The 27750-nt window shown below is 37.4% G+C and overlaps 1 protein-coding gene across 7 annotated transcripts in view; it reads left to right on the forward strand.

Moving 5' to 3' along the window:
- Window positions 1-27187, forward strand: part of LOC113542745 (apoptosis inducing factor mitochondria associated 2) — a 40522-nt gene extending 13335 nt beyond the window's left edge. For 2 of the 7 annotated variants that reach the window (XM_026940495.3, XM_026940477.3), the window contains exon 11: window positions 3779-5562. In XM_026940495.3, coding sequence (XP_026796296.3) covers window position 3779 — 1 coding nt within the window. In that variant the 3' untranslated portion in view covers window positions 3780-5562. Of the gene's footprint in view, window positions 1-3778; window positions 5570-6612; window positions 7148-10529; window positions 11125-11765; window positions 11816-12165; window positions 12253-12343; window positions 12461-13056; window positions 13211-13292; window positions 13451-13526 lie in introns of those variants that run through there. The other 5 variants (XM_053232654.1, XM_053232655.1, XM_053232657.1 and 2 more) reach the window with 5 other exon arrangements.
- The last annotated feature ends 563 nt before the right edge of the window (window positions 27188-27750 follow it).

The following is a 27750-nucleotide window of genomic DNA, read 5'->3' on the forward strand; positions in this document are numbered from 1 at the left end:
AATTACCCGCTAGATGGTGTTACTGAGTTAGATTTAGGGAATAGATACAAAATCTGTGAAAATTAATTATGCTAATACAATTATTCTACACTCTTTGAAAAAGGTTCCTTAAGGACTCTTTTTGACAGATGAGTGTGCTTCCTAAAGGGGTTCCACTTGGAGAAATCTCTTTGATGAGGAAAATCTTTGTAATGAGGAGTAGAACCTACATAGAACCTTTTAAAGGTCTCCCTATTGGGGCAAGCTGAAGAAACCTTCAGGGTTATAGATTTAACCTTTTGTTTTTAAGAGTCTTCATAATAAAAGTATGTATTTTTCTGTGTCTTTATGTAGAAAGTCCACGAATCATATGGTCTGTTTCAGAAAAGGGGGTTAAAATCTTGCATTCATACAGTGCCAAATTCAGTTCAGTTCAATTCAGTTTTATTTGTATAGTGCTTTTAACAATGGACAGTTTCACAAAGCAGCTTTAATGAAATCTGGATATAAAATTTTAATTTAAATATAAATTTAAATTGCACCCCTGTTTAATTGTCTGTTTCACAAAATCAGATTACAATTAGCTAACATAATCCTGGAATTCCTCCAGGATCATGTGCAATCATGCATGGGGTTTTGAGTGATTATTATTATTTTTTTTTTACCTTGAGTTTTTTGGTATCATTGTATCCACAGTCCCAGCTGTTGAGAGTAAGAAAAGATGGCATTAATGTTATTATGTATTACTGTTAAAGTAAAACTCATACAGTGGATATAAAAGTCTACACACCCCTGTTAAAATGGCAGGTTTTTGTGATGTAAAAAAATGAAACCAAGATAGATCATGTCAGAACTTTTTTCACCCTCAATGTGAAATTATAGCATATAAAACTTAAGTGAAAAACAATCAGAAACATTTTAGGGAAAAATAGGAAAAATAAAAAACTTATAATAACCTTGTTGCATAAGTGTGCACACTCCTAAACTAAAACATTGCTGAAGCACCTTTTGATTTTTTTTATTACACTACTCAGTTGTTTTGGCTAAGAGTCTATCAGCGTGGCACATCTTTGGCAATATTTTCTCACTCTTTCTTGCAAAAACATTCTAGAGCCATCAAATTGTGAGGGTATCTCCTGTACACAGCCCGCTTCAGGTCACCCCACAGATTTTTAGTTGGATTCAGGTCTGGACTCTGGCTAAGCCATTCAAAAACATTGATCTTCTTTTGGTTAAGCCATTCCTTTGTTGATTTGGCTGTGTGCTTTATGTCATTGTTGTGCTGAAAGGTGAAATTCCATTTCATCTTCAGCTTACTACTAGAAACCTGAAGGTTTGCACTAAAATCGCCTGGTATTTGTAGCTATTCTTGATTGCTTTCACCTTGATAAAAGCTCCAGTTCTGGTTGAAGAAAAGCAGCCCTAAAGCATGATGCTGCCACCACCATTCTTCACCAGGGATATGGCGTTCTTTTGATGATGTCCTTTTTTTTTTGCGCCAAACATACCTTTTGGAATTATGGAATTATTTGGAATTGATCTCATCAGACCATAACACATTTTGCCACATGTTTTGGGGTGATTTAGTTGGGCTTGTATGTTTTTTGTGAGAAATGGCTTCCATCTAGCCACCCCACCACATAGCCCAGACATGTGAAGAATATGAGAGATTGTTTCACATGCAGAGAGTAATCAGTACTTGTCAGATATTCCTGCAGCTCCTTTAATGCTGTCTGTCTCTGGGCAGAGGTCCTGTTAGGGTTTGTCTTGTCCTTTTATAAATTTTGGAGGGATGTCCTGTTCTTGGTAATGTCACTGTGGTGCTCCATTTTCTCCACTTGTTGGTGATGGCCTTCACGGTGATCCATGGTACATTTAAATTTTTTGGAAATTTTTTGTGCCTCTCGATATCGATACCTTCCGACAGTGGGACCCAGTACAGGCTTTGTAAGCTTTTTGCAGACCATGGCTTCAAAAAAAAACAGTCAGATGAAACCAAGAAAATGTCAAGAAAATCCTGCAGAAACAGCTGGTCTTTATTTAGGGTTAATCAGATTAATTTCATTGACTACAGCTGCATGATAATTACTTTTGAACATGAGCTTGAATGTGATTGGTTCATTCTGAACACAGCCACATCCCCAATTATAAAAGGGTGTGCACACTTAAGCAACCAGGTTGTTGTATTTTTTCTATTTTTCCCAAAAGTGTTTCTGATTGTTTTTCACTTAATTTTTATATGAAGTAATTTCACATTGATGGAAAAAATTGATGGAAAAAGTTCTGAGTTCTTTTTTCTGAGTTTCTTTTTTTTTTTTTTTTTTTTCAAAAAACTTGCCATTTTAACAGGGGTGAATAGACTTTTTATATCTGCTGTAGACTCCGGAAATGGAGGAAAAGGATGTGCATGTAGAAACGGCAGCCACTGGGTCTTAATTATGAAATAATGTCTTATGAGATTATTTTTGAGAACAATGAAAATGTGGGGTAAAAATGCTTCAATGCTACACATTTGCTGGTGCAGTATATACTGTACACATACACACACACACACACACACACACACACACACACAAACACATAAATACGCACATGTATTTTCACCTATAACATAGCATATTAAAAATCATGTTACATTTACAGCACTTCTATATGTTTTCTAAAAACATGTTATTATTGTAATGATGTTAAAACTTATGATCAGATTATTTGCTCCTTTAAATAATATGATGCATGCATGGGGTTAACCTGACACTAGAAGGGCCGGTATTTCATTGGCTTTTTGCTAAACTTTTCATCCAGGTTGAACATAAGATCTTGCAAATAATGTGAGAGGCAAACTGAAACCAAAATAAGTTTGGCATAAAAACAAGTCTGGTTATATTAAAAAAAAAAATCTAATTCCCATCACCATCAAGTTTTTTGTTTTGCTTTCAAAGGCTAAAGGCACCATACTGAAGATAATAGCATTAGGCATCATATTTCATGTTCCAGGAACTTTGGAGCCAAATTTGACTTCCTCTGGTAGGAGAATACAGCAGAGTTGTCATTTGATCTTGCAGCAGGATGATATTTCCCCAGGTTGGCACAAAAATGGCTCACTGACCCGAGAATAAAACACAAACAAGATATACTGCAAGATACACTTACTGAAAAACCATCAGTCACACTGAAGAATCAGCATCACACGGGTAGAAACGATTTACAAAGATAAAATTATACATCAGTCAGACTCATTTTATAGGTCAGGGACACTTGTCTGTCTATTACGTCTTGCGCAAAAGCAGTAATACAAAAAGCAGCAAAAGTGTGAAAAAATTCCTATAAAAACTATAAAGGTCCTGTAAAATTGAAGGAATGATTTGAAAAAAAACAGGTAATCCATACATCGGTGACAAACAGAAATGGAGAGGCAGTGTGCTATTCTCGGGAAAGAGACTTGAAAAGGTGAGAGCTCGGGAATGAGATGACAGTGGTTGTGGAGATCTAGACACAATAATTAGACATAAAATTTAAATGATTCCAACCTGGTTTCAAAAGGCAAATTTCAGACAAAGGTATTTAAAAAAAAATTTTTTTTTTAAATTCCTAATAATTTCAATGTCCTCAAGTTACCCTAAATAAACAAATTCAGACATGATTTTGGCAAATTCATTACTCATGAATGATAAGATCCGAGGAAAAGTGTATAAATCTAAATATGTTATTGTGTAAGTAAAAATGAACACTATTCCTCATCTTTAGACTTTGCAGTTTAATTTGACTTACAGTTAATTATCTACTGTGTAATTAATTTCAGGGCCAGATTTATTAAGCAGTCTCCATGTTGCTGTTGTTCTTGTTGTGGACTGTTGTGGAAGGACCACTTCTCTAGGAACAGCAAGGTGTACAGCACACACAGGCCAGCACCATAAAACTACGCTTCATATATTTTTACATTTTACATTCATGCATTTTTAAATCTGTGGCATGTAAATTTAAGTATTATACACTGATTTAGAAAAATATCTTGTGATCAGTTCTAATGTGGAATCATATAATTGCTATTGTTTAAATGGATATTCTGAATGAACATTATAGTGAATATGACTTTCTAGTTAATTTACATGAAAAAAAGCCAAATATATGCACTTACACAAATGTACAGAATCATCTTATATTTAGATGTTCTTACTGCATATTAATATTCATTTACAGTGTCATCATCACAATCATTATTTACTGGTATTAAAGCTCAGTTGTTAGAGACAAATCAAATATTAAAATATTTGGAAAACAACATTTTGAGTGGCATATTTATTCAAACTCATGTTGAATAGATTTAGCTGACAGTAGCCTCATAGCTGTCTAGTAAACATACAGTATAACTCAATAAATACTTGTGTACATATGAAATTAACTTAAGAAACCCCCTCACTTGATACAATTATGTTGTTTGTGATTTCCCGTTCTCACAAACAACTCATGTCTTACTGCCCAATAAAAAAAAAAAAAAAAAAAAAAGCAAGTATTCGAGGCATGCTAACCTTGTCCTGAAATGTCATTTAATCAGAAACATAGAACAGTGGATTGATTCATTCATCTATTTTACCCGTTTTTTTCCAACTCCTTTGATTCAGTCATAGGACTTGGAGGTTACAATGTACCACTCACTGGGGCAGAACATTCATAAAATTATCATTTGACATATATGCAGAAATTAGATTTTAGGTGGGTCGGTTTTGGAAATCTGCTGGTTTTCTGCAGAAGTGTTATACAAACTACATCTGGTCAGAGACACAGACTGCAAGCATAGCACCAAGTATATATTTATCACTTTTTCACTGTTTTTGTTATATCAATATACACCATTTAGGTGTGGCTTACATATTTTGGTAATATATGACATTAAAGCAGAGGTATCAACATCTGTGGTTTAACTGTAGCATTTATGTCTGGCAACCTGCAGGCCTGTGAATATGTGCATCTAGTGTGGTTGACTGATTCTCCCTAACCATACCATGCTCTCCACCACTGAGCTTATGAAGTTAGACAGACTCTGCTAAACACATACAGTGGCCAGCATTGGGTTTCCTTACTTTTTGGGAGGAATGTGTGGTGAACTATCAGCACAAACCATTATTTGCAGTTGGACAGTAGGACGCTGACTCCTGAGTGGTCAACGCTACATGACTGCTGCTTCTAATTTGCATAAAGTTGAATCCAGATCAACCTTTTTGCAGCACCACAAGTCAGTTTCTTGCTGCTTGCCATCCCACTATTTATATTAGTTATAATTTATATTGAAAATTAATGTGCAAAATGTCAGATGGCGAAATCTCATTCAATGTGCAAGTACAGTAAAACTTTTGCAGTGTCTCTGCCTGTGTGTACAAGGACAGAATGAATTTGATTTAACTGTGAGATGGCATCATCATAGAAACTCAAATTTAGACTTCATATAATTAACTTAAACTCTTTCACACAGGTAGTTTTAAATGAATTTTTATATATTAAAGTGTTTACTGTGTGATGCACACCAACACTGAAAGTTATATAATATTCTAATCATATTTGTACAAATGCCACACAACTTCCTACAGTCTATGGGGTGTTTTAGAAAGAGCATTATGTTTCAAAATATTTCATAGTCACTGTAGATTCCTTATAATACATCACAGTTATGACAGCATATAACAGCATAGATTTGTGATTGCTGATCTATTTTTTTGTTAGCTGATCAATCAAAATATCTGCTGATTCATCTGTGCATCAGTGATACATTGTGTATGTGCTTGTGTGTGTTTTCCCTCCATCTAAACAAAGTATTCAAAGTACCCTAAACATACGCCAAACCAAATATGTCAATATTAACATTACTACAAATTGAATTTGGTTGTTAAAAAATATCTAAGAGAATTATAGCAGTGAAACTCAGCATATGTGGTAGTTAGAGAAAAGATGGAGAAGGAAGAAGGTTGTTTTTCTGAAGTACCTTAATGGATTGTAATGTGGAGTTGTTTTTTGGGATCGGGCCAAGAGCTAATGCAGTATCATCTTGCCACTCCTTGTCGGTAATGCAGAGTCAGAAAGAGATGGCATGACTCAGTTCAATAAAAAAATAAAAAATGCAAATAATGTTAAATATTTTATGTTAGGCACATTTAATGGCTCAGTGCATGACATGCAGAATGCAGTATGCTCTTTATTCTGAAGGAGAGCAAAATGGTTGCCATGTTGTCTCCTGTTGTGTGTGTCCTCTGCCGTGGTCTGAGCTGAGGTTGACGTCATACACTTCTTTAAGATCACTCTTAGTTTTGGGCAAGAATCCTAAATCATTTAGGTTTTTGTGGCCATCTTAGGCTGTCCTCAGTTGGCATAAGCCAAAAACAGAGCAGATTCACACACAACTTTCATACAGACGTAACAATCATCGGGCCAGCATTCTCAGCTTCTTATGCCATTTCACAGGTCATAAAACCCGTTGAACTTGTTAGCTATTCCTGCACTTATCCAAATTACTTATTCAAGTCATCTGATGTACTGCATCCAACATTCTTTTCTTCTTGTATAAGAGACATGAAATCATGTACTGTGCAGTGTCAAATTCAGTTATACAGATGATGTGCATGCTTTGGGCTTTAGGGAATTTTGGGGGGGGTGAATAATTTTTTCATGTCTTGACAAAATCCATTGTCCCAGACTGTCCTGGGTGTCTTTTTTCCTGTTGGTCTAACAGATGAGGTGGGTGGAGTTCAGGTTGATGATGGGAGGAGTTAAAGAGGAGGTAGACGGCCAAAACAGCCCACCCCCAACTCATGTGCTGTATAGGAGCCTGTATTTACTTTGCAGCAGAGAAGACTAGAGCATCATTGCAGAGTGCACTGTTACCTAGCGTGGATTCAGCACACCATCGCTCACTCTCTCCTTCACTCACTAGCTTCACAGACTGACTGTTTCCTGCTCATTCTTTCCCTCTCTGACTCTCTGCACATCACCAGTGAACAAGAGTGAAGAAGAGGCTGCGAATTCTGCAGCTCCAGAAGGAGTGGACGGAAGCAGCCTGAGCAGACGCAGCATATTTTTGGGCCAAACATCACTGGACACCAGGCTTGAGCTCTCTAGAGGACAGCCACAATGTGTGACTGTTTTCATCTGGCGTTCCCCAACTGGCATGCACCAGCTGCGGGTGGGCATCATCACTCTGCCTCTCCCTGTCTCTCTCTATTGCTCAGCCTTACCCTCTAACTTGCTTTATACCTGCTATTTTTATCCCTGATCCAGCACTCAGCCCTCCTTCCTGGCAGTATATCCTGTTTCTTGCACTGCAGTGACTCATTGTTTGTGTGCTTGTGTGTGTGTGTGTGTGTGTGTGTGTGTTACAAGAAAGTTTTGGTTTGACCTTGTAAACAGCATCTTTGCACAGAGCTGCTGAGGCACTGACTGCAGTGTTTGTGAGAGATCTGGGTGTGTCTGCAGTAAAGTGGGTGTGGCTTTGTTGTAGGCGTGTACACCATCATGTGGAATTTGATGCGAGGTAGATGCAGTCTAGAATAGGTGTGTCTGCAGTATTGTAGAGGGATTTTAGACCTCTGTGGCATGCAAAAGATTATTGTAAACCTCATACTGCCATAATTACTGAGCAGTGGCAGGGGCTGTGTATGTTTAGATGTTTAGATTTATATGGTATTTTAACCCAAAATTTTGAGTTTTATATAGCATATTCCTGATTTCTGGGAGGCTAAGAGTCTATTGCTACCAATACATGAACAGAAGTTATATGTAATATAAATATGTGAATAGGCCAAGCTGTTCATAATAGGAAGGCAAATAATGACTTACATGCTTGTCTGTGAGTAAAGAGGGTGTGTGCGTGCATTACAGATAGATCTGATATGTCGCAAAATTCAAATTGTGCTCCATTATCCCAGGACTGATACTCAACACCACTGCGGAACTTGATGGATGACGCTCAAATCAAATCAAGAGAAAAACCCAATCAGTCTTTAGAGAATTATATCAGTTTTTACTCACTCTTTCAGAAAACATATTGAAATAAGAAAATCATTTTGTGAGATTGTTTTGACAAATAAATATATGTTAGGTTATGTATTTATCTTCAGAGTCATAAATATTAGAGTAAGATCAAAGAGCTTATGATTTAGTTTTTTTTTTTTATTGGTTGCACCAGAATGACTGACTGGCTTTTAGATAAACATTATTTCCTATCTGAGCAGACAGAATCTGGTTGTGAACCTATTTATCTACATCAAGACACAGCATACATCATAACAGGCATATCTTTTATAGTGTAGAGAGATTAGAGGCACTAATCAAATGATATATTTTTATATATATATATAGATATAGAATGATAATTTTGTAATTCTGAAATAGCCTCAATTATAGCAGAAACAAAAGAGAATGCTCAGCAAGAAGAAGCAGATCCAAATTAGTCAAATAGAACTCAAAGACAGTCCCAATAACACGTACATCTATAAGTATTTCCACCAAGAAGCTCAAAAGAATAGGTAGGAGGTAGCTTGCAAAACACTGGTGTATCAGAATAAAGTGCTCATATATTAGCCTTTGTTTATGACTACTTGGTGCCCATTTAGAAGGTAGACTAAAACTGTCCCACAGTTTCATGTGGCTCTTTTAACTATGAATAATGAATGCTTCTAACTATGTTTGTGTGGACATGCATTGAGAGCACTGAGACTGCAAATGATCAGGCATCTGCTGGTGAACTTTTTTAAATACAGCTAAGGGTTCCTGGGTCTTGGTTTTGGGTCTTGGTTTTCTAACAGTAACTAACAGTAGCATTATTATAGCACTTTTCCTTTAAACCTCTCTTACCCTTGATACAAGTGTAAGCCCAAATATATGATATACCGGCACACTGGCATTCTCTGGCACACTGTGGTTTGCATCAATTAATGTTTTTGATTAATTGGAATCATGAGGGAATTGGGTCTCATGTTCTTATAACCTGAGGGGAAAAAGCCAGTTCTGTTTTCCCACTGAAATTTAATTATATTTTGTATGCAACCTTCTCACTGTGAAACAGCTTGTGTGTCCTCAATACAGGTCAAGATCTATGTTTCAGCTTCAGTTCTAACTGTGTTAGTGCAATTAGCATGCATCTGAGGATTCTCCCAGATGGCCATGAGAACAGAAAAAACAAGCTCTAATGCCTGTAATTTTGGTCATGGGTGATCCACTCGCATACTGGATGTATGTGACAATGTGGCTGCTTGTTACACTTAGACATTTCAGAAAAAGTAATTTTTCCATAGAATGTTATATTCTAATTTAGTGATTATAAAAGTGACAAACCCATATTACACCAACAGGTAATTTTTTCATAGACTTTACAAAAATATATTTGTACAGGATTGTACAATATTTAGTACAATATATATTTTTCAAATGCATAGAGCATCTGTGGTAGGAAATATGTGGTTTGGTTGAAAGCCATGCTAAGCATTCACTGAAGGAGGGAAACTGAAAACAATTCTACATGACTATTAAAATTTTAGTCAGGTGGTGGGCCTTAGCTAGCAAACAACCACTAAAAAGACATATAAGGTATTAAGCCTATTTTAGACTAGATGTGGTAACTGCACCACCTTAGCAACACCTTGCAATAGGCTTATTAGGCTTAATAGGCTTAATACCACACTCTAATGTCGCTAGCTACATTTGTTGACCTACTCTCTGATTCTAATGCTGTCAACACAGTCGCAGCAATTGCCTGTATGTTTCAGTAAATCATAGTCAGCTAATGGTTAGGCTGCGCTAACCCTCACAGTGAATGAGGCGTCTTAGCCTTCCAGATCACCTTTAATGACATTTTCAACACACGCTGGAAATCAAAACCTAACTGGTTGATTCTGTTGTAATGTCTTAATGATATTCTGGCTTAATTGCACATGTAAGCTGTAATCTTTACAGCTTCTGAAGTCCTAGACAGTGGATAAGCTTGCTTGGCTGTACCCATACCACTGAAGAAAAAAACCTGATAGAATTGTTTTCCTTTTGGTATTTACAGATTTTAACCTTTTCCTTTCTAACTAAAACCTAGCAGTGGAATGAACCTTTTACTATACTACTTGCAACTTAAAAACCAATAAGATTCTAGGTCAAAATCCTTCTTTCCTGCAAATATGTGTCAGTTTCCCAATATGTTGATGCCAACCTCTAACAGAGACCTGGTTTGAGGTAATTAGTGTATACCGAAGCATGTGCAATGCATAATCACGTGAATGCATGTCTTTATATGATGAACATTTTTTGTACTGTGTGGCATTTCTTAACCTGGACATGTCCATTACACAACCATTCTTAATAACATAATCAGTCATAGTCTTATTGTATAAGTGGCACCCTAAAAGCAAATATTTGAGTAGGGCGGAACTACATTATGAATTTAGCAGTGTTGCGATTCTCAAACCACACAAAGACACAGAATTGACTGGACAGAATATGTATAGAATATGTAAATGAAAAGCATCAAGCAACAAATAAAGTTCAGTAACATGCATTCTGTTATCTAGTTGGCGTGTTTGTGTGGTTTGTTTATGGTTCCTACTGTAATAAACCAGTAAAGTGATAATGTATGTGTGATAAATAGGGTAAATTACCAACTTGTTTACAAATCTAAGCAAAGTTATATATTGGTTGCCAATACAGGTATCTTAAAGACACGAACTTTTTAATGATTACTGAACTGATTTATTTGGCATAAATTAAGGAAGACTACTGTCTTATCAGATTATAGATGAGGAGTTTACACCAAACAATGCCTGCTTCTCTTACAAATTGAAGGAACACCACCCAAAATGTTTCTTTAATCCCCAGGAGTACCTGTATATGCACACATCATGGATGACACATCACACATCATGCATGATCATTTATAGTTATGAGGACAGTAACTAAATACTTGAAAATGTATAAAAAAGAATTGTATTTTTTAATTACAAGTGTGCATGTTGCTTATATTGCCAAACCTGTGTGTGGTGAAGGGCAGGGCACTGCAACTCCTCCTGTTCTGTAACTTAGACGAGAGCAAGAATGCATAGTAGATTGGGTAAGGCACAGTAATACATGAGAGATATATAATACTTATACAGAGGGAGATCCTGGTAGACAATAACCCAGGTAAGTGCAACATTTTGGTCTGAAGAGAATTTGATTACAGAATGCTCACTGTTTAATGAGTGGTGATGCAGTTGACATTGCAATTTATTGATATTTTATTATTGATGTTACAGCGATCAGGGATGACTTTGTGTCAGTGTGTTTCTTTACTGCAATAGAATACATCTGGAGTTAGCCAAAAGTGGTACTGTCTTTTCTGTGTTTCCTTATCTGCTTTCTTTGACCCTGTATTGTCTGGAGTTCAGAACAGTATAGACACACTTTTTTTTTTTTTTTTGGCAAAGACGATTGACGTCTCCAGATGGTTGTCTTTGTATGCTGCACTTAGTCAATAAATAAAATACTGTGCTACAGTGGGAACCGTCATTTAAACTAATGCAAATGACAGTAACCATTATATTTCTGATGGCTCCAAAACAAAGTTCCAAAAGGTTAGTATGCACCCATCCAGATAGGTTTGCTTACACTGAGAATGAGCTCAGCACACAGTGCAAAAACTGCACTTAATCATGAGTAATGATGATTGATGTTGGTTAGCACTGTTTGGGTTTTGTGGATTAGTGGTTCTTATGAATAATTAAGCACATTTAACTCACTGAGTGCTATTTTCAGTGATAAATGCTGTTTTTAATCTGAAACAGGTGCTGGGCGAAGGCTGAGGGGACCGGAACAAGAAGCAGAGGATGATTCAGTGAGTGTCACTCAAACAATTATCAGTCAATTTTAGAACACATTTGGAAAACCTCTAAATATTGTGATATTTGAACATATGAACAACCTCATAAGAACATGAGCCAAATCACAAAAGTTAATTCTGGGCTAAGGGAGGGCTTAGCGGATTACATCTAGAGATGTATGAATTCTAACAAAATCTTGATTTTTATAACTCCTATGGGTTTTGTGTGAGATTTGGCTGGATATTTACTTCCAGAAAAATGTATTCACTTACAGATATATTACAGACATGTGGCATCTTGTGTTTTGTTGCATTCATTTTTTTGTTTGTTTGTTTGTTTTAAATATTATTGCTGATATTCTTAGGTATGTGAGGAGCCTGAGATTTTAGAGAGGGAAAGACCTCGTCCTCAAGGCTCATCCCCAGTAGAAGAATTTCCTGTTGAAAAACAGGTAACTACAGTCTCTAATACAGCTTCAGTTCAGTTAAAATCTGTGACTAATATTAAATGTGTCTTTCTTTGTACATTTATTCTTTTGTCAGGCTGAGGAGGATATCTTTGACTCAGCACACAAGAGTGGAAGCAACAAAAAAAGCAGAAAAGCTGGCTTTGGATCTCTGTTTGACAAGCGCACATCTGACAAAATGAATGAAACAGAGGTCAAGCTTACTGAAATAATTTCTTTTTCATTACACATACATTTTTTTTTACATATATTTAGTATATTGGAAATACTGATTGTTTTAAACAGATCTATGTAATTTCAAATGTGCAGTTTGAAAACCAAGTCCCATGCCTTCTTAAATATACAGACAGGTGACAAATTAAAGGAAAAACCAACTGGTGTCAACAACATGCTGGTCCAAAATCTCCTGCAGATGTAAAATCAGGTTGGAATGAGTTGTCTCTAAAGGCCATAGCATATGATTTAAATAATTTTCATAGGCATTAAACCATTCAGTGAGCCTTGATGTCATGTGAATGGGGGCATTATGGAAGAGACCATTCCCATCAAGATACAAATGTTTCATCATCGGATAAAGTGACCCTTCCGTCTAAGGGAACAAGTAGACCCAAACCATGCCAGCAGTATGCCCTCAGAGCATAACAGAGCCACTGCATTTTCCTTTAAAGACAGAAATATACTAATCTAGTTTATTTGTTCACCCACAGTTATTGTGAAAACTACTTTAGTAAAGATTACTGTTATGCAGTTTATAAAAGATTTTTTTAACTTTGCCATCTGTGGTTTCAGGACATGCAAAGTGGTGAATCTGAAATGATTGTGAAAACAGTGAAAGAAGCATGTGTTGAGGGCTTAGTCGTGACTGGTGGAGGGAAAGAGGGGATCTTCATCAAAGAAGTGAAACTAGATTCTCCTGCTTCCAAACATCTAAGTGTGAAAGAGGGTATATAAAAGATTGCAATCATAGCTACTGATTCCATTTAATTTGTGTCTTAAAGTTCTAATTTTTATTTTCATCCCATCAGGTGATCAAATACTAAGTGCTACAGTATACTTTGATAATGTTTCATATGAAGATGCGCTTCAAATTCTTGAGCATGCTCAGCCATATAAAATGGAATTCTGTCTAAGACGCAAAGTGGAACCAACCATACCAGAAAATGCTGAAATTATACACCCAAAGGTAATTGTAATCAGACTTTTCTTACTTTAGGTTTTGATGTGTAAAGTACTTAGTACTCCTTTTTTTCCTTCCCTAGGAAAAAGACCAGGGCCCACCAATGATGAGAAGTCAGAGAAAGATGAAAAAACAGCAAGAACGCATCTCATGGCCAAAGTTCCCATCCTTTGGCAAGGGGTCCAGAGTGCAATTCAAGAGATCTCACAGCACATCAGAAGCAGAGGAACACAGGAAATTAGAGATGAGCCCACCAACAAGTGACACTGAATCTCCACTGAAATCTCCACTGAAATGTTCAGATGGAAAAGACAAGAAAAAAAAGCACAAAGTTCAAATAAAAATGAAGATGAAGGGCCACAGGAGCAAGTCTGTTGAGGAACCCCAGAGAAATGAGAAGGTGTTGGTTTGGGAAAATCAACAAGTGGAGGATATATTAGAAGAAAAGGTTCCTGAAGGACATGAGGAAAAAATGCAAGAGATCCCACAGGTCCTAGATCGAGCAGAAAATGAGGTTTATTCCAAGACCGGGAATGATGATCCATTTCAGAGTCTGTCAGGAATGGAACTGCATGAGGCTCATTTAATTAGTTTGGGCAACACGTTAAAGACTACAGATATTTCATTTGCTCTTGCACAGGGTGAAAAAATAGAGAGTTCAGAAATGAAAGTCAGAATTCATCAGAAGGAGAGACCTGATATTGGAACAGAAAACCAAGCAGAAACTACCGAAGCTTTGTACACAATTCCAGATCCATCAGCCTGTGACAATGTTATGTTATCACAGGCAGAGGTAGAAATATCTCAACTTGACACTGACCTCAACAGACAGGGAAAAGGAGAAGATAGTTCAGAGGAGAAAATTAAATCTGGAAATGCAGAACTTAGCATGCCACATTTAGATATTTGTGTAGAAGTAACAAAAAAATCTCCAAGGATTGGTGATGATAAGCAATGGAAGGAGAGATCCGTGTTTGAAAATGAGAGTTATGGGTTTCGAACCAGAGGTCCATTGGCAGACATGGCCACATCAAAGACCCACTTTGTGAACACAGCAAATGGACTTCAGTTCATTTCACCAGATTTTTCTGAGTTAACGCAAGTGGGGAAAATGTCTGATGGCATCAGTGATGCAAAGAAACCAACTGTTATTTTCCAACCAAAACCTGGTAGTACTGCTTTTGCTGTAGACAAAGAAGATTCACCTCTAGAAATCAAAACTTCCAAGTTACCAACAGAAACTACAGAAAGATCAGCATCAAAGTTTAAATTGCCAAAGGTAGATCACTCTGGATTTGTAACCCATGAACTAATCAAAATGACAGAAGTGGAAAAAAATAGGACCCATCTACCAAAACGAGAAGATATTGAAATTCCAGGGATGGAAAATGAAGAAACAAAACCTAGTCTTCAGACACCTGAAATTAAGGTTCCAAAAATTGTGAGAGTTACAAATAATGCAAAGGAGAGAGAAATCCAGGATCTACAAACAGATGAAGAGTTCAATGTTGAGGATGTTAAAGTGGCTGTTTCCAAATTCCCTGCTTTTAAACTGCCTGAGGGGGACATAACAGGTGTTCTTGTGCAAAGAGAAATTACAATTATGGAACTGAAGTCAGATAAGTCTGTGTTGACCCCTAGGGGATCTCCACATAAAATATCCATCACAAGTACAGACAGTAGCACTAGTATCCCTAAAAGTAAAGTAGGTGAAGAAAAGTCACCAGCTTCTGATACTGTAGATAAGGACACAGCAATCAAGATGCCAAAAATTGAGCTACCTTATATTGATGACCAAACATCAGTGGCTGTGATGAAAATAGACTACACACAGCCACAGGTAACAGATTATGGGAGATTTGGAGATATAAACTTCAAACTGCCAAAGCGGGAAGATATTGAAATACCAGGGATGGAAGCCATAACGGAATCAAAACTACAGAACACAGTAATCAAAGCAGTCAGTGATGCAGACATTGACCAAGCTGAACAGCCAACTAAAAAATACGGTGACAAAAAAGGTCATGAAAAGAAATCAAAGAAATCAAAAATAACCCTCCAAGGATTTGAGATCACTAAACCTGATATTCAGTCTCCCGATATTAGTACTGAATTACCAAAGAAGGATTCCTCTAAAATGGATACTGGAGAAACAAAGATCCATGAAAAACACAAATTCAAAACCCCCAAAATAGGGGAAGTTGAGAATATAGATGTTCCAGTACAGAAAACTAAGATTTTAGAAGATAATATGGATAATATGGACTTGCCACAAAAAACAGAAACAAAGTTTGGCAAAACAAAATTTAAAATTCCCTCAATCACCTTGCCAGAATTTGGAACTAAAGTTCCAAGGGAAGCAGTAGATATCTCTGCTGTGGATGTACAAGTGAAAGAAGCTCAAATAATTTTACCAGAGGATAAATTAAAATTATCAGCTGAGCCATTATTATCTGACTTAGATGGCACTGATGTAAATAAAGATGGACAGTCTGTCAATGTGTATGACAGAGCTCAGGATAATGAAACTGAAGGGCAAGGGAAGAAGTTCAAACTGCCAAAATTTGAGATCAGTTTTCCAGAAGTGAAAGCACCAAGAATTATTTGTACATCAAAGAAAGATGACGACAGTTCTGTATCAGAGAAAAGTGGTGAAATGCCAGTAGTGCATTCACCTAAAGCTGAACTACCAGATGTAAAACCCGAAGTGAGCGCAGATCTACCAGAAGTAGATTCTGAAATAACTGACGTGAAAATTAGAAGGCCAGGGTTTTCATTTCCCAGGTTTGGGATATCTAAATCAGAACATACAGCCCCAGCAGCTGATACAAATCTCAAAAATGTTGATGTGTCTTTACCAGAGGGACATACAGAAATGGAGGATCCAAAAACAAATATAGTAATATCAGTGAAAGATGGTAAGCAAAAGGATACAACAAAGTTTGTTTCTCCAACAAAGTTCAAAATTCCATCAATCAAGTTCCCAAATTTTGGAGCTAAAGTTACAAAGGCAGCAATGGAGACCTCTGATGTGGATGTTGATGTTAAAGGAGCTGAGATAAGTCTGCCAGATACAGAGTTAAAATTATCTGCTGAGCCGATTTTAGTTGATATAAAAGAGCCTGATGTAGACAAACAAAAGAAATCTGCCAGTATAGAATTTATTAATTTGGACATCCAAAATGAGGCACAAGGGAGTAAATTGAAATTGCCAAAATTTGGAATCAGCCTTCCTGAAATAAAAGGACCAAAAATAGATATAAGTTCAGACCAAGCAGAGATTGACATTTCTGTACCAAAGGGGAAAGTACAGGTGAAGCCACCTGATATTGAAGTGCAAGCTGGAACACCTGAAGTGCAATTAGACCTGCCAGTGGACTTGGACAAAGTTAACATTCCAAAGACAAGAGAGGTCTCTGATGTGGATCTAGATGTTAAAGGACCTGAACTAAGTGTACCAGATGCAGAGATAAAATTGTCAGCTGAGCCACTCAAAGTGGATATAAAAGGGCCTGATGCAGACAAAGAAATGAAATCTCTCAGTACAGAAATGAAAGATCAGGATATCCAAATTAAGGAGCAAGGAACTAAATTCAAATTGCCAAAATTTGGAATCAGCCTTCCTGAAGTAAAAGGGCCAAAAATAGATGTAAGTTCAGACAAGGAAGAGATTGATATTTCTGTACCAGAGGCAAAGGTAGAAGTGCATCCACCCGATGTTGAAGTCCAAGAATTAACAGCTGAAATAAAAGCTGAACTGCCAGAAGTAGATTCTAAAGATATTGAAGTGAAAATGAAGACAGCAGGCTTTTCGTTTCCTAGAATTGGATTTAGTAAGTCAGAAGTTAAGGCTCCCGAAGGTGATGTGAGTCTCCCAGATGTTGATGTGTCTTTGCCTGAAGGAAGTCTAGAAATGGAAAGACCAACCACGGAGGTTACAATACCAGTGGAAGATGCAGAACAAAAAGGTCGGTCAAAGTTTGGTTCTCCAACAAAGTTTAAATTGCCTTCATTCAACTTTCCAAAGTTTGGAACTAAAGGTCCAAAAGCGTCAGTAGAGGTCTCTGGTGTGGATGTAGATGTTAAAGGACCTGAACTAAGTGTACCAGATGCAGAGATGAAATTGTCAGCTGAGCCACTCAAAGTGGATATAAAAGGGCCTGATGCAGACAAAGAAATGAAATCTCTCAGTACAGAAATGAAAGATCAGGATATTCAAATTAAGGAACAAGTAAGTAAATTCAGAATGCCAAAATTTGGAATCAGCCTTCCTGAAGTAAAAGGGCCAAAAATAGATGTAAGTTCAGACAAGGAAGAGATTGATATTTCTGTACCAGAGGCAAAAGTAGAAGTGCATCCACCCGGTGTTGAAGTCCAAGAATTAACAGCTGAAATAAAAGCTGACCTGCCAGAAGTAGATTCTAAAGATATTGAAGTGAAAATGAAGACACCGGGCTTTTCGTTTCCTAGAATTGGATTTAGTAAGTCAGAAGTTAAGGCTCCCGAAGGTGATGTGAGTCTCCCAGATGTTGATGTGTCTTTGCCTGAAGGAAGTCTAGAAATGGAAAGACCAACCACGGAGGTTACAATACCAGTGGAAGATGCAGAACAAAAAGGTCGGTCAAAGTTTGGTTCTCCAACAAAGTTTAAATTGCCTTCAATCAACTTACCAAACTTTGGAACTAAAGGTCCAAAAGCATCAGTAGAGGTCTCTGGTGTGGATGTAGATGTTAAAGGACCTGAACTAAGTCTACCAGATGCAGAGATGAAATTGTCAGCTGAGCCACTCAAAGTGGATATAAAAGGGCCTGATGCAGACAAAGAAATGAAATCTCTCAGTACAGAAATGAAAGATCAGGATATCCAAATTAAGGAACAAGGAAGTAAATTCAAAATGCCAAAATTTGGAATCAGCCTTCCTGAAGTAAAAGGGCCAAAAATAGATGTAAGTTCAGACAAGGCAGAGATTGATATTTCTGTACCAGAGGCAAAAGTAGAAGTGCATCCACCCGATGTTGAAGTCCAAGAATTAACAGCTGAAATAAAAGCTGACCTGCCAGAAGTAGATTCTAAAGATATTGAAGTGAAAATGAAGACACCGGGCTTTTCGTTTCCTAGAATTGGATTTAGTAAGTCAGAAGTTAAGGCTCCCGAAGGTGATGTGAGTCTCCCAGATGTTGATGTGTCTTTGCCTGAAGGAAGTCTAGAAATGGAAAGACCAACCACAGATGTTACAATACCAGTGGAAGATGCAGAACAAAAAGGTCGGTCAAAGTTTGGTTCTCCAACAAAGTTTAAATTGCCTTCAATCAACTTTCCAAAGTTTGGAACTAAAGGTCCAAAAGCGTCAGTAGAGGTCTCTGGTGTGGATGTAGATGTTAAAGGACCTGAACTAAGTGTACCAGATGCAGAGATGAAATTGTCAGCTGAGCCACTCAAAGTGGATATAAAAGGGCCTGATGCAGACAAAGAAATGAAATCTCTCAGCACAGAAATGAAAGATCAGGATATCCAAATTAAGGAACAAGGAAGTAAATTCAAAATGCCAAAATTTGGAATCAGCCTTCCTGAAGTAAAAGGGCCAAAAATAGATGTAAGTTCAGACAAGGCAGAGATTGATATTTCTGTACCAGAGGCAAAAGTAGAAGTGCATCCACCCGATGTTGAAGTCCAAGAATTAACAGCTGAAATAAAAGCTGACCTGCCAGAAGTAGATTCTAAAGATATTGAAGTGAAAATGAAGACAGCAGGCTTTTCGTTTCCTAGAATTGGATTTAGTAAGTCAGAAGTTAAGGCTCCCGAAGGTGATGTGAGTCTCCCAGATGTTGATGTGTCTTTGCCTGAAGGAAGTCTAGAAATGGAAAGACCAACCACAGATGTTACAATACCAGTGGAAGATGCAGAGCAAAAAGGTCGGTCAAAGTTTGGTTCTCCAACAAAGTTTAAATTGCCTTCAATCAACTTTCCAAAGTTTGGAACTAAAGGTCCAAAAGCGTCAGTAGAGGTCTCTGGTGTGGATGTAGATGTTAAAGGACCTGAACTAAGTGTACCAGATGCAGAGATGAAATTGTCAGCTGAGCCACTCAAAGTGGATATAAAAGGGCCTGATGCAGACAAAGAAATGAAATCTCTCAGCACAGAAATGAAAGATCAGGATATCCAAATTAAGGAACAAGGAAGTAAATTCAAAATGCCAAAATTTGGAATCAGCCTTCCTGAAGTAAAAGGGCCAAAAATAGATGTAAGTTCAGACAAGGCAGAGATTGATATTTCTGTACCAGAGGCAAAAGTAGAAGTGCATCCACCCGATGTTGAAGTCCAAGAATTAACAGCTGAAATAAAAGCTGACCTGCCAGAAGTAGATTCTAAAGATATTGAAGTGAAAATGAAGACAGCAGGCTTTTCGTTTCCTAGAATTGGATTTAGTAAGTCAGAAGTTAAGGCTCCCGAAGGTGATGTGAGTCTCCCAGATGTTGATGTGTCTTTGCCTGAAGGAAGTCTAGAAATGGAAAGACCAACCACAGATGTTACAATACCAGTGGAAGATGCAGAGCAAAAAGGTCGGTCAAAGTTTGGTTCTCCAACAAAGTTTAAATTGCCTTCAATCAACTTTCCAAAGTTTGGAACTAAAGGTCCAAAAGCGTCAGTAGAGGTCTCTGGTGTGGATGTAGATGTTAAAGGACCTGAACTAAGTGTACCAGATGCAGAGATAAAATTGTCAGCTGAGCCACTCAAAGTGGATATAAAAGGGCCTGATGCAGACAAAGAAATGAAATTTCTCAGTACAGAAATGAAAGATCAGGATATCCAAATTAAGGAACAAGGAAGTAAATTCAAAATGCCAAAATTTGGAATCAGCCTTCCTGAAGTAAAAGGGCCAAAAATAGATGTAAGTTCAGACAAGGCAGAGATTGATATTTCTGTACCAGAGGCAAAAGTAGAAGTGCATCCACCCGATGTTGAAGTCCAAGAATTAACAGCTGAAATAAAAGCTGACCTGCCAGAAGTAGATTCTAAAGATATTGAAGTGAAAATGAAGACAGCAGGCTTTTCGTTTCCTAGAATTGGATTTAGTAAGTCAGAAGTTAAGGCTCCCGAAGGTGATGTGAGTCTCCCAGATGTTGATGTGTCTTTGCCTGAAGGAAGTCTAGAAATGGAAAGACCAACCACAGATGTTACAATACCAGTGGAAGATGCAGAGCAAAAAGGTCGGTCAAAGTTTGGTTCTCCAACAAAGTTTAAATTGCCTTCAATCAACTTTCCAAAGTTTGGAACTAAAGGTCCAAAAGCGTCAGTAGAGGTCTCTGGTGTGGATGTAGATGTTAAAGGACCTGAACTAAGTGTACCAGATGCAGAGATGAAATTGTCAGCTGAGCCACTCAAAGTGGATATAAAAGGGCCTGATGCAGACAAAGAAATGAAATCTCTCAGCACAGAAATGAAAGATCAGGATATCCAAATTAAGGAACAAGGAAGTAAATTCAAAATGCCAAAATTTGGAATCAGCCTTCCTGAAGTAAAAGGGCCAAAAATAGATGTAAGTTCAGACAAGGCAGAGATTGATATTTCTGTACCAGAGGCAAAAGTAGAAGTGCATCCACCCGATGTTGAAGTCCAAGAATTAACAGCTGAAATAAAAGCTGACCTGCCAGAAGTAGATTCTAAAGATATTGAAGTGAAAATGAAGACAGCAGGCTTTTCGTTTCCTAGAATTGGATTTAGTAAGTCAGAAGTTAAGGCTCCCGAAGGTGATGTGAGTCTCCCAGATGTTGATGTGTCTTTGCCTGAAGGAAGTCTAGAAATGGAAAGACCAACCACAGATGTTACAATACCAGTGGAAGATGCAGAGCAAAAAGGTCGGTCAAAGTTTGGTTCTCCAACAAAGTTTAAATTGCCTTCAATCAACTTTCCAAAGTTTGGAACTAAAGGTCCAAAAGCGTCAGTAGAGGTCTCTGGTGTGGATGTAGATGTTAAAGGACCTGAACTAAGTGTACCAGATGCAGAGATGAAATTGTCAGCTGAGCCACTCAAAGTGGATATAAAAGGGCCTGATGCAGACAAAGAAATGAAATCTCTCAGCACAGAAATGAAAGATCAGGATATCCAAATTAAGGAACAAGGAAGTAAATTCAAAATGCCAAAATTTGGAATCAGCCTTCCTGAAGTAAAAGGGCCAAAAATAGATGTAAGTTCAGACAAGGCAGAGATTGATATTTCTGTACCAGAGGCAAAAGTAGAAGTGCATCCACCCGATGTTGAAGTCCAAGAATTAACAGCTGAAATAAAAGCTGACCTGCCAGAAGTAGATTCTAAAGATATTGAAGTGAAAATGAAGACACCAGGCTTTTCGTTTCCTAGAATTGGATTTAGTAAGTCAGAAGTTAAGGCTCCCGAAGGTGATGTGAGTCTCCCAGATGTTGATGTGTCTTTGCCTGAAGGAAGTCTAGAAATGGAAAGACCAACCACAGATGTTACAATACCAGTGGAAGATGCAGAACAAAAAGGTCGGTCAAAGTTTGGTTCTCCAACAAAGTTTAAATTGCCTTCAATCAACTTTCCAAAGTTTGGAACTAAAGGTCCAAAAGCGTCAGTAGAGGTCTCTGGTGTGGATGTAGATGTTAAAGGACCTGAACTAAGTGTACCAGATGCAGAGATGAAATTGTCAGCTGAGCCACTCAAAGTGGATATAAAAGGGCCTGATGCAGACAAAGAAATGAAATCTCTCAGTACAGAAATGAAAGATCAGGATATCCAAATTAAAGAACAAGGAAGTAAATTCAAAATGCCAAAATTTGGAATCAGCCTTCCTGAAGTAAAAGGGCCAAAAATAGATGTAAGTTCAGACAAGGCAGAGATTGATATTTCTGTACCAGAGGCAAAAGTAGAAGTGCATCCACCTGATGTTGAAGTCCAAGAATTAACAGCTGAAATTAAAGCTGACCTGCCAGAAGTAGATTCTAAAGATATTGAAGTGAAAATGAAGACACCAGGCTTTTCGTTTCCTAGAATTGGATTTAGTAAGTCAGAAGTTAAGGCTCCCGAAGGTGATGTGAGTCTCCCAGATGTTGATGCCTGTTTACCTGAAGGAAGTCTAGAAATGGAAAGACCAACTACAGATGTTACAATACCAGTGGAAGATGCAGAACAAAAAGATCGGTCAAAGTTTGGTTCTCCAACAAAGTTTAAATTGCCTTCAATCAACTTTCCAAAGTTTGGAACCAAAGGTCCAAAAGCGTCAGTAGAGGTCTCTGGTGTGGATGTAGATGTTAAAGGACCTGAACTAAGTGTACCAGATGCAGAGATAAAATTGTCAGCTGAGCCACTCAAAGTGGATATAAAAGGGCCTGATGCAGACAAAGAAATGAAATCTCTCAGTACAGAAATGAAAGATCAGGATATCCAAATTAAAGAACAAGGAAGTAAATTCAAATTGCCAAAATTTGGTATCACCCTTCCTGAAGTAAAAGGGCCAAAAATAGATGTAAGTTCAGACAAGGAAGAGATTGATATTTCTGTACCAGAGGCAAAAGTAGAAGTGCATCCACCTGATGTTGAAGTCCAAGAATTAACAGCTGAAATTAAAGCTGACCTGCCAGAAGTAGATTCTAAAGGTATTGAAGTGAAAATGAAGACAGCAGGCTTTTCGTTTCCTAGAATTGGATTTAGTAAGTCAGAAGTTAAGGCTCCCGAAGGTGATGTGAGTCTCCCAGATGTTGATGTGTCTTTGCCTGAAGGAAGTCTAGAAATGGAAAGACCAACCACGGAGGTTACAATACCAGTGGAAGATGCAGAACAAAAAGGTCGGTCAAAGTTTGGTTCTCCAACAAAGTTTAAATTGCCTTCATTCAACTTTCCAAAGTTTGGAACTAAAGGTCCAAAAGCATCAGTAGAGGTCTCTGGTGTGGATGTAGATGTTAAAGGACCTGAACTAAGTGTACCAGATGCAGAGATAAAATTGTCAGCTGAGCCACTCAAAGTGGATATAAAAGGGCCTGATGCAGACAAAGAAATGAAATTTCTCAGTACAGAAATGAAAGATCAGGATATCCAAATTAAGGAACAAGGAAGTAAATTCAAAATGCCAAAATTTGGAATCAGCCTTCCTGAAGTAAAAGGGCCAAAAATAGATGTAAGTTCAGACAAGGCAGAGATTGATATTTCTGTACCAGAGGCAAAAGTAGAAGTGCATCCACCCGATGTTGAAGTCCAAGAATTAACAGCTGAAATAAAAGCTGACCTGCCAGAAGTAGATTCTAAAGATATTGAAGTGAAAATGAAGACACCGGGCTTTTCGTTTCCTAGAATTGGATTTAGTAAGTCAGAAGTTAAGGCTCCCGAAGGTGATGTGAGTCTCCCAGATGTTGATGTGTCTTTGCCTGAAGGAAGTCTAGAAATGGAAAGACCAACCACAGATGTTACAATACCAGTGGAAGATGCAGAACAAAAAGGTCGGTCAAAGTTTGGTTCTCCAACAAAGTTTAAATTGCCTTCAATCAACTTTCCAAAGTTTGGAACTAAAGGTCCAAAAGCATCAGTAGAGGTCTCTGGTGTGGATGTAGATGTTAAAGGACCTGAACTAAGTGTACCAGATGCAGAGATGAAATTGTCAGCTGAGCCACTCAAAGTGGATATAAAAGGGCCTGATGCAGACAAAGAAATGAAATCTCTCAGTACAGAAATGAAAGATCAGGATATCCAAATTAAAGAACAAGGAAGTAAATTCAAATTGCCAAAATTTGGAATCAGCCTTCCTGAAATAAAGGGACCAAAATTTGATGTAAGTTCAGACAAGGCAGAGATTGATATTTCTGTACCAGAAGCAAAAGTAGAAGTGCATCCACCTAATGTTGAAGTGCAAGGTGTGACAGTTGAAATAAAAGCTGACCTGCCAGAAGTAGATTCTAAAGATATTGAAGTGAAAATGAAGAGACCTAAATTGTCTTTTCCCAAATTTAGTAAATCAGACAGTAAGGCTCCAGCAAGTGATCGGAGTCTCCAAACTGCTGATGTTTCTTTGCCAGAGGAAAGTATCAAAATAGAAGAGCCAACTACAGACATTATAGAGTCAATGGAAGTTGCTAGACAAAAAGATCCAACAATGTCTAGTTCACAAGCAAAGTTAAAACTTCCCTCAGTAAAATTCCCAAAATTTGGAGTTAAAGTTCGAAAGGAGACTGTTGACATATCTTCTATGGGGACAGATGTTAAGGGACCTGAAATAAGTTTAAAAGATGCAGATTTGTCGGTTAAGCCACTCTCAGTGGATATAAAAGGACACGATGTAAACAAAGATGAAAATTTTGGAATTGCACACCCCAAAGTTAAAGGCCCAGAAGAGAAAATACAGTCTCTTAATGTTAAAGTTACGAATGTGGAAATAACCAGTGAAGTAGCCTTACCAGAATTAGACTCCCAAGTGGGAAAATGTGGAGATGAGAATACAGCTGTAAATGCTCTAGATGAACCACAGCAAAAACAAGCAGTCAAGACATCCTCCAAATTCATATTGCCAACACTTGGTGAAGTTTTCAGTGGCTTTGAAGTTGAATTTAATGTACCTAAATTTGATGAAATTGACGAGGCAAAGAAAGTATCTTCCCAATTATCCAAAAAAGCTGAACACACCCCACAGAGTTTCATAAATGAAAATGAGTCCAAGAAAAGTTTCTCAAGAGACAATGATGAGGACAATGTCAGTCCTACTTTGTCACTGAGTTCATCTGATGCTTTTGCTGATGTAAGTTCTGCACTTACAACTGAACAGATTGGCCTGTCGCTGGCCAGCCCTACAAAGGTCAAAGTAAAATATTCTGAACCCACTGCTAATGCTGAAGTGAGTGACATACATGGTGATATTATTACTTCAACAGCCAGGACTGGACTAATATTCATGGAGCCTCATCAGCCAGAGAAAGTGAACATTCCATTCTCTTCTGAAACATCCTCTTCTTCGGTGGATACTCTGAAACAAATGTCAGGACACATAGTTGTGTCAAGTGTGCAAAGTGTTTCTAAAACAGAACATGCTGCAATCCACACTAAATTATATACACAAGATACTCAAACATTGCCTCCAGAAAAAGTAGCTGACTCAATGTTGTCAGTTGAGGAAACAATAATGCAAAAGGGACATACTATAGTGGAGAAGCATGTTGTAAAGGAAATCTTTGGTGATGACAAAGAGAAAATATTTGTGACACAGAGAATACAGGTTTTTGAAGGAGACTCTACTGAGCCTATGTCTGATGACACAGCATCCTCAATTCAAAAGTTAAGAAACACTGTACACACTGAAAAAATTAGATTTTTTGAGGGGGCAGAGTCAAGTAAAACAATTATAATGAGCACTGACACATTACTAAGGCATGCAGATTCCTCTACAGATGAGAATGAGGGAAAATGATTTCAGCTCACACTTTATTAGAAGTAGAATGATGGCTGTGTAAACCAGATAAATCAGTGTGGTCTCACAAATTCTACACATTTTCTGTAAGCTTGGGTTGTATAAATTGGTATTATGCTTCAGAATGCATTTTTATTACTTGTGTAACCAAATGTGTTGTGTGAACATAATATAAGTTAGGGCTAGCACCAAAACCTATTTAATAACATCATTAAATATGGCTAGCTAATAATGCTTAGAATACTCAGTATAGAGAAACATGGGCATTGAGCACCCATTACAGTAAAATTATTCTCTCCCGAAATTGTTTACAGCACCCTCTTGGTCATATACAAGTAAATGTAACTGTCTCACATTTATCGATGTTCATGGAAAAATATATAATATATGTGACTACTGAAAAGTAATAATAGTATAATATTTTTTTGCAGAAATCTCATTGGCATGTAATTATTGTATTGCCATGAATTATAATCATAGTTAAATTTAAGCTTCTAAGATTTTGCAGCTCTGTGAAGGGAAAGTACATTTTTAAAAAATGTTCAGCCAAGCTCCCTTTCATGTCCTACACTATTGTAAAACACAATATATTTACATCTAATTGAATTACTGTATTTACATACAAACATATGCCACAATAAATCTTGTAAAATAAAAATGGTTATCTAATTCTTGAATATTCCTGATATATTTTTATGGAAAACCCAGAGACTTTGGGGGAAATTTATGCTCTCATTCTCAGGAATACAGCTGAATACAGCTGTGGTAATACAAAGCCACCAAATTATAATTTGTTATTTATTTGCTACTCAAATCTACTGTCTGACAATTCCTATATTTAACATTAATAAAGTCACAGTTATACTATTATAATTAATCAAACCTTACTTCATCTGAAACCCTTGTAGTCTATATAAGTTCTGTAGCAAATACACTATATGGCCAAGCATATGTGGACACCTGACCATCACACCCATATAGTCAGGCCCATAAGAATTTGGACAGTGACACAATTTTCACAATTTTGCCTCTGTACAACACCACAATGGATTTGAAGTGAAGCATGTGATTGAAGTGTAGACTTTCAGCTTTAATTCAAGGGTTTTAACAAAAAATTGCATTAACCGTTCACAAATTACAGCTTTTTTTTAACATAGTCCTCCATTTTCACAGACTCAAAAGTAATTGGACAACAAATATAATTATAAATATGAGGATTATTTTTAATACTTGGACGCAAATCATTTGCAGTCAACGACTGCGTGAAGTCTGAAACCCATGGACATCACCAAATACTGAGTTTCCTCCCTTGAGAGTTTCCTCCCTGCTTTGCCAGGCACCTTCAGCTGCTGCTTGTTCGTGGGTCTTTCTGCCTTCAGTTTCGTCTTCAGTAAGTGAAAAGCATGCTCACTTGGTTTGAGGTCAGCTGACTGACTCAGCTATTTAAGAACATTCCATTTCTTTGCCTTAAGAACCTCTTGGGTTGCTTTCACTGTATGTTTTAGGTCATTATCCATCTGTACTGTGAAGTCCTGTCCTATCAGCTTTGTAGCATTTGACTGAATCTGAGCAGAAAGTATAGCTCTATACACTTCAGAATTCATCCTGCTACTTCTATCAGCAGTCACATCATCAATACACACCAGTGACCCAGTTCCACTGGCAGACATACAGCAAACGTCTTAGGCACATGCTAAGAAATGCTGTAGAGCAATGATGCCTTCAAAAATAATGAAATTAAATGTTTCTACATTTAAAAAAATACTATAAAGGTCAGTAAACAGTGATAAATGAAACAAGGTCAATATTTGTTGTGACAGCGTATTGCTTTAAAAAAAAAAAAGGGTACAATTTGTGCAGTTTTATAAGGAAATGAGCTGTACGTTTTATTGAGCCTCTTGCA

The sequence above is a fragment of the Pangasianodon hypophthalmus genome, chromosome 3 (genome assembly GCF_027358585.1).
Source record: "Pangasianodon hypophthalmus isolate fPanHyp1 chromosome 3, fPanHyp1.pri, whole genome shotgun sequence".
Classification (NCBI taxonomy): Eukaryota; Metazoa; Chordata; class Actinopteri; order Siluriformes; family Pangasiidae; genus Pangasianodon; species Pangasianodon hypophthalmus.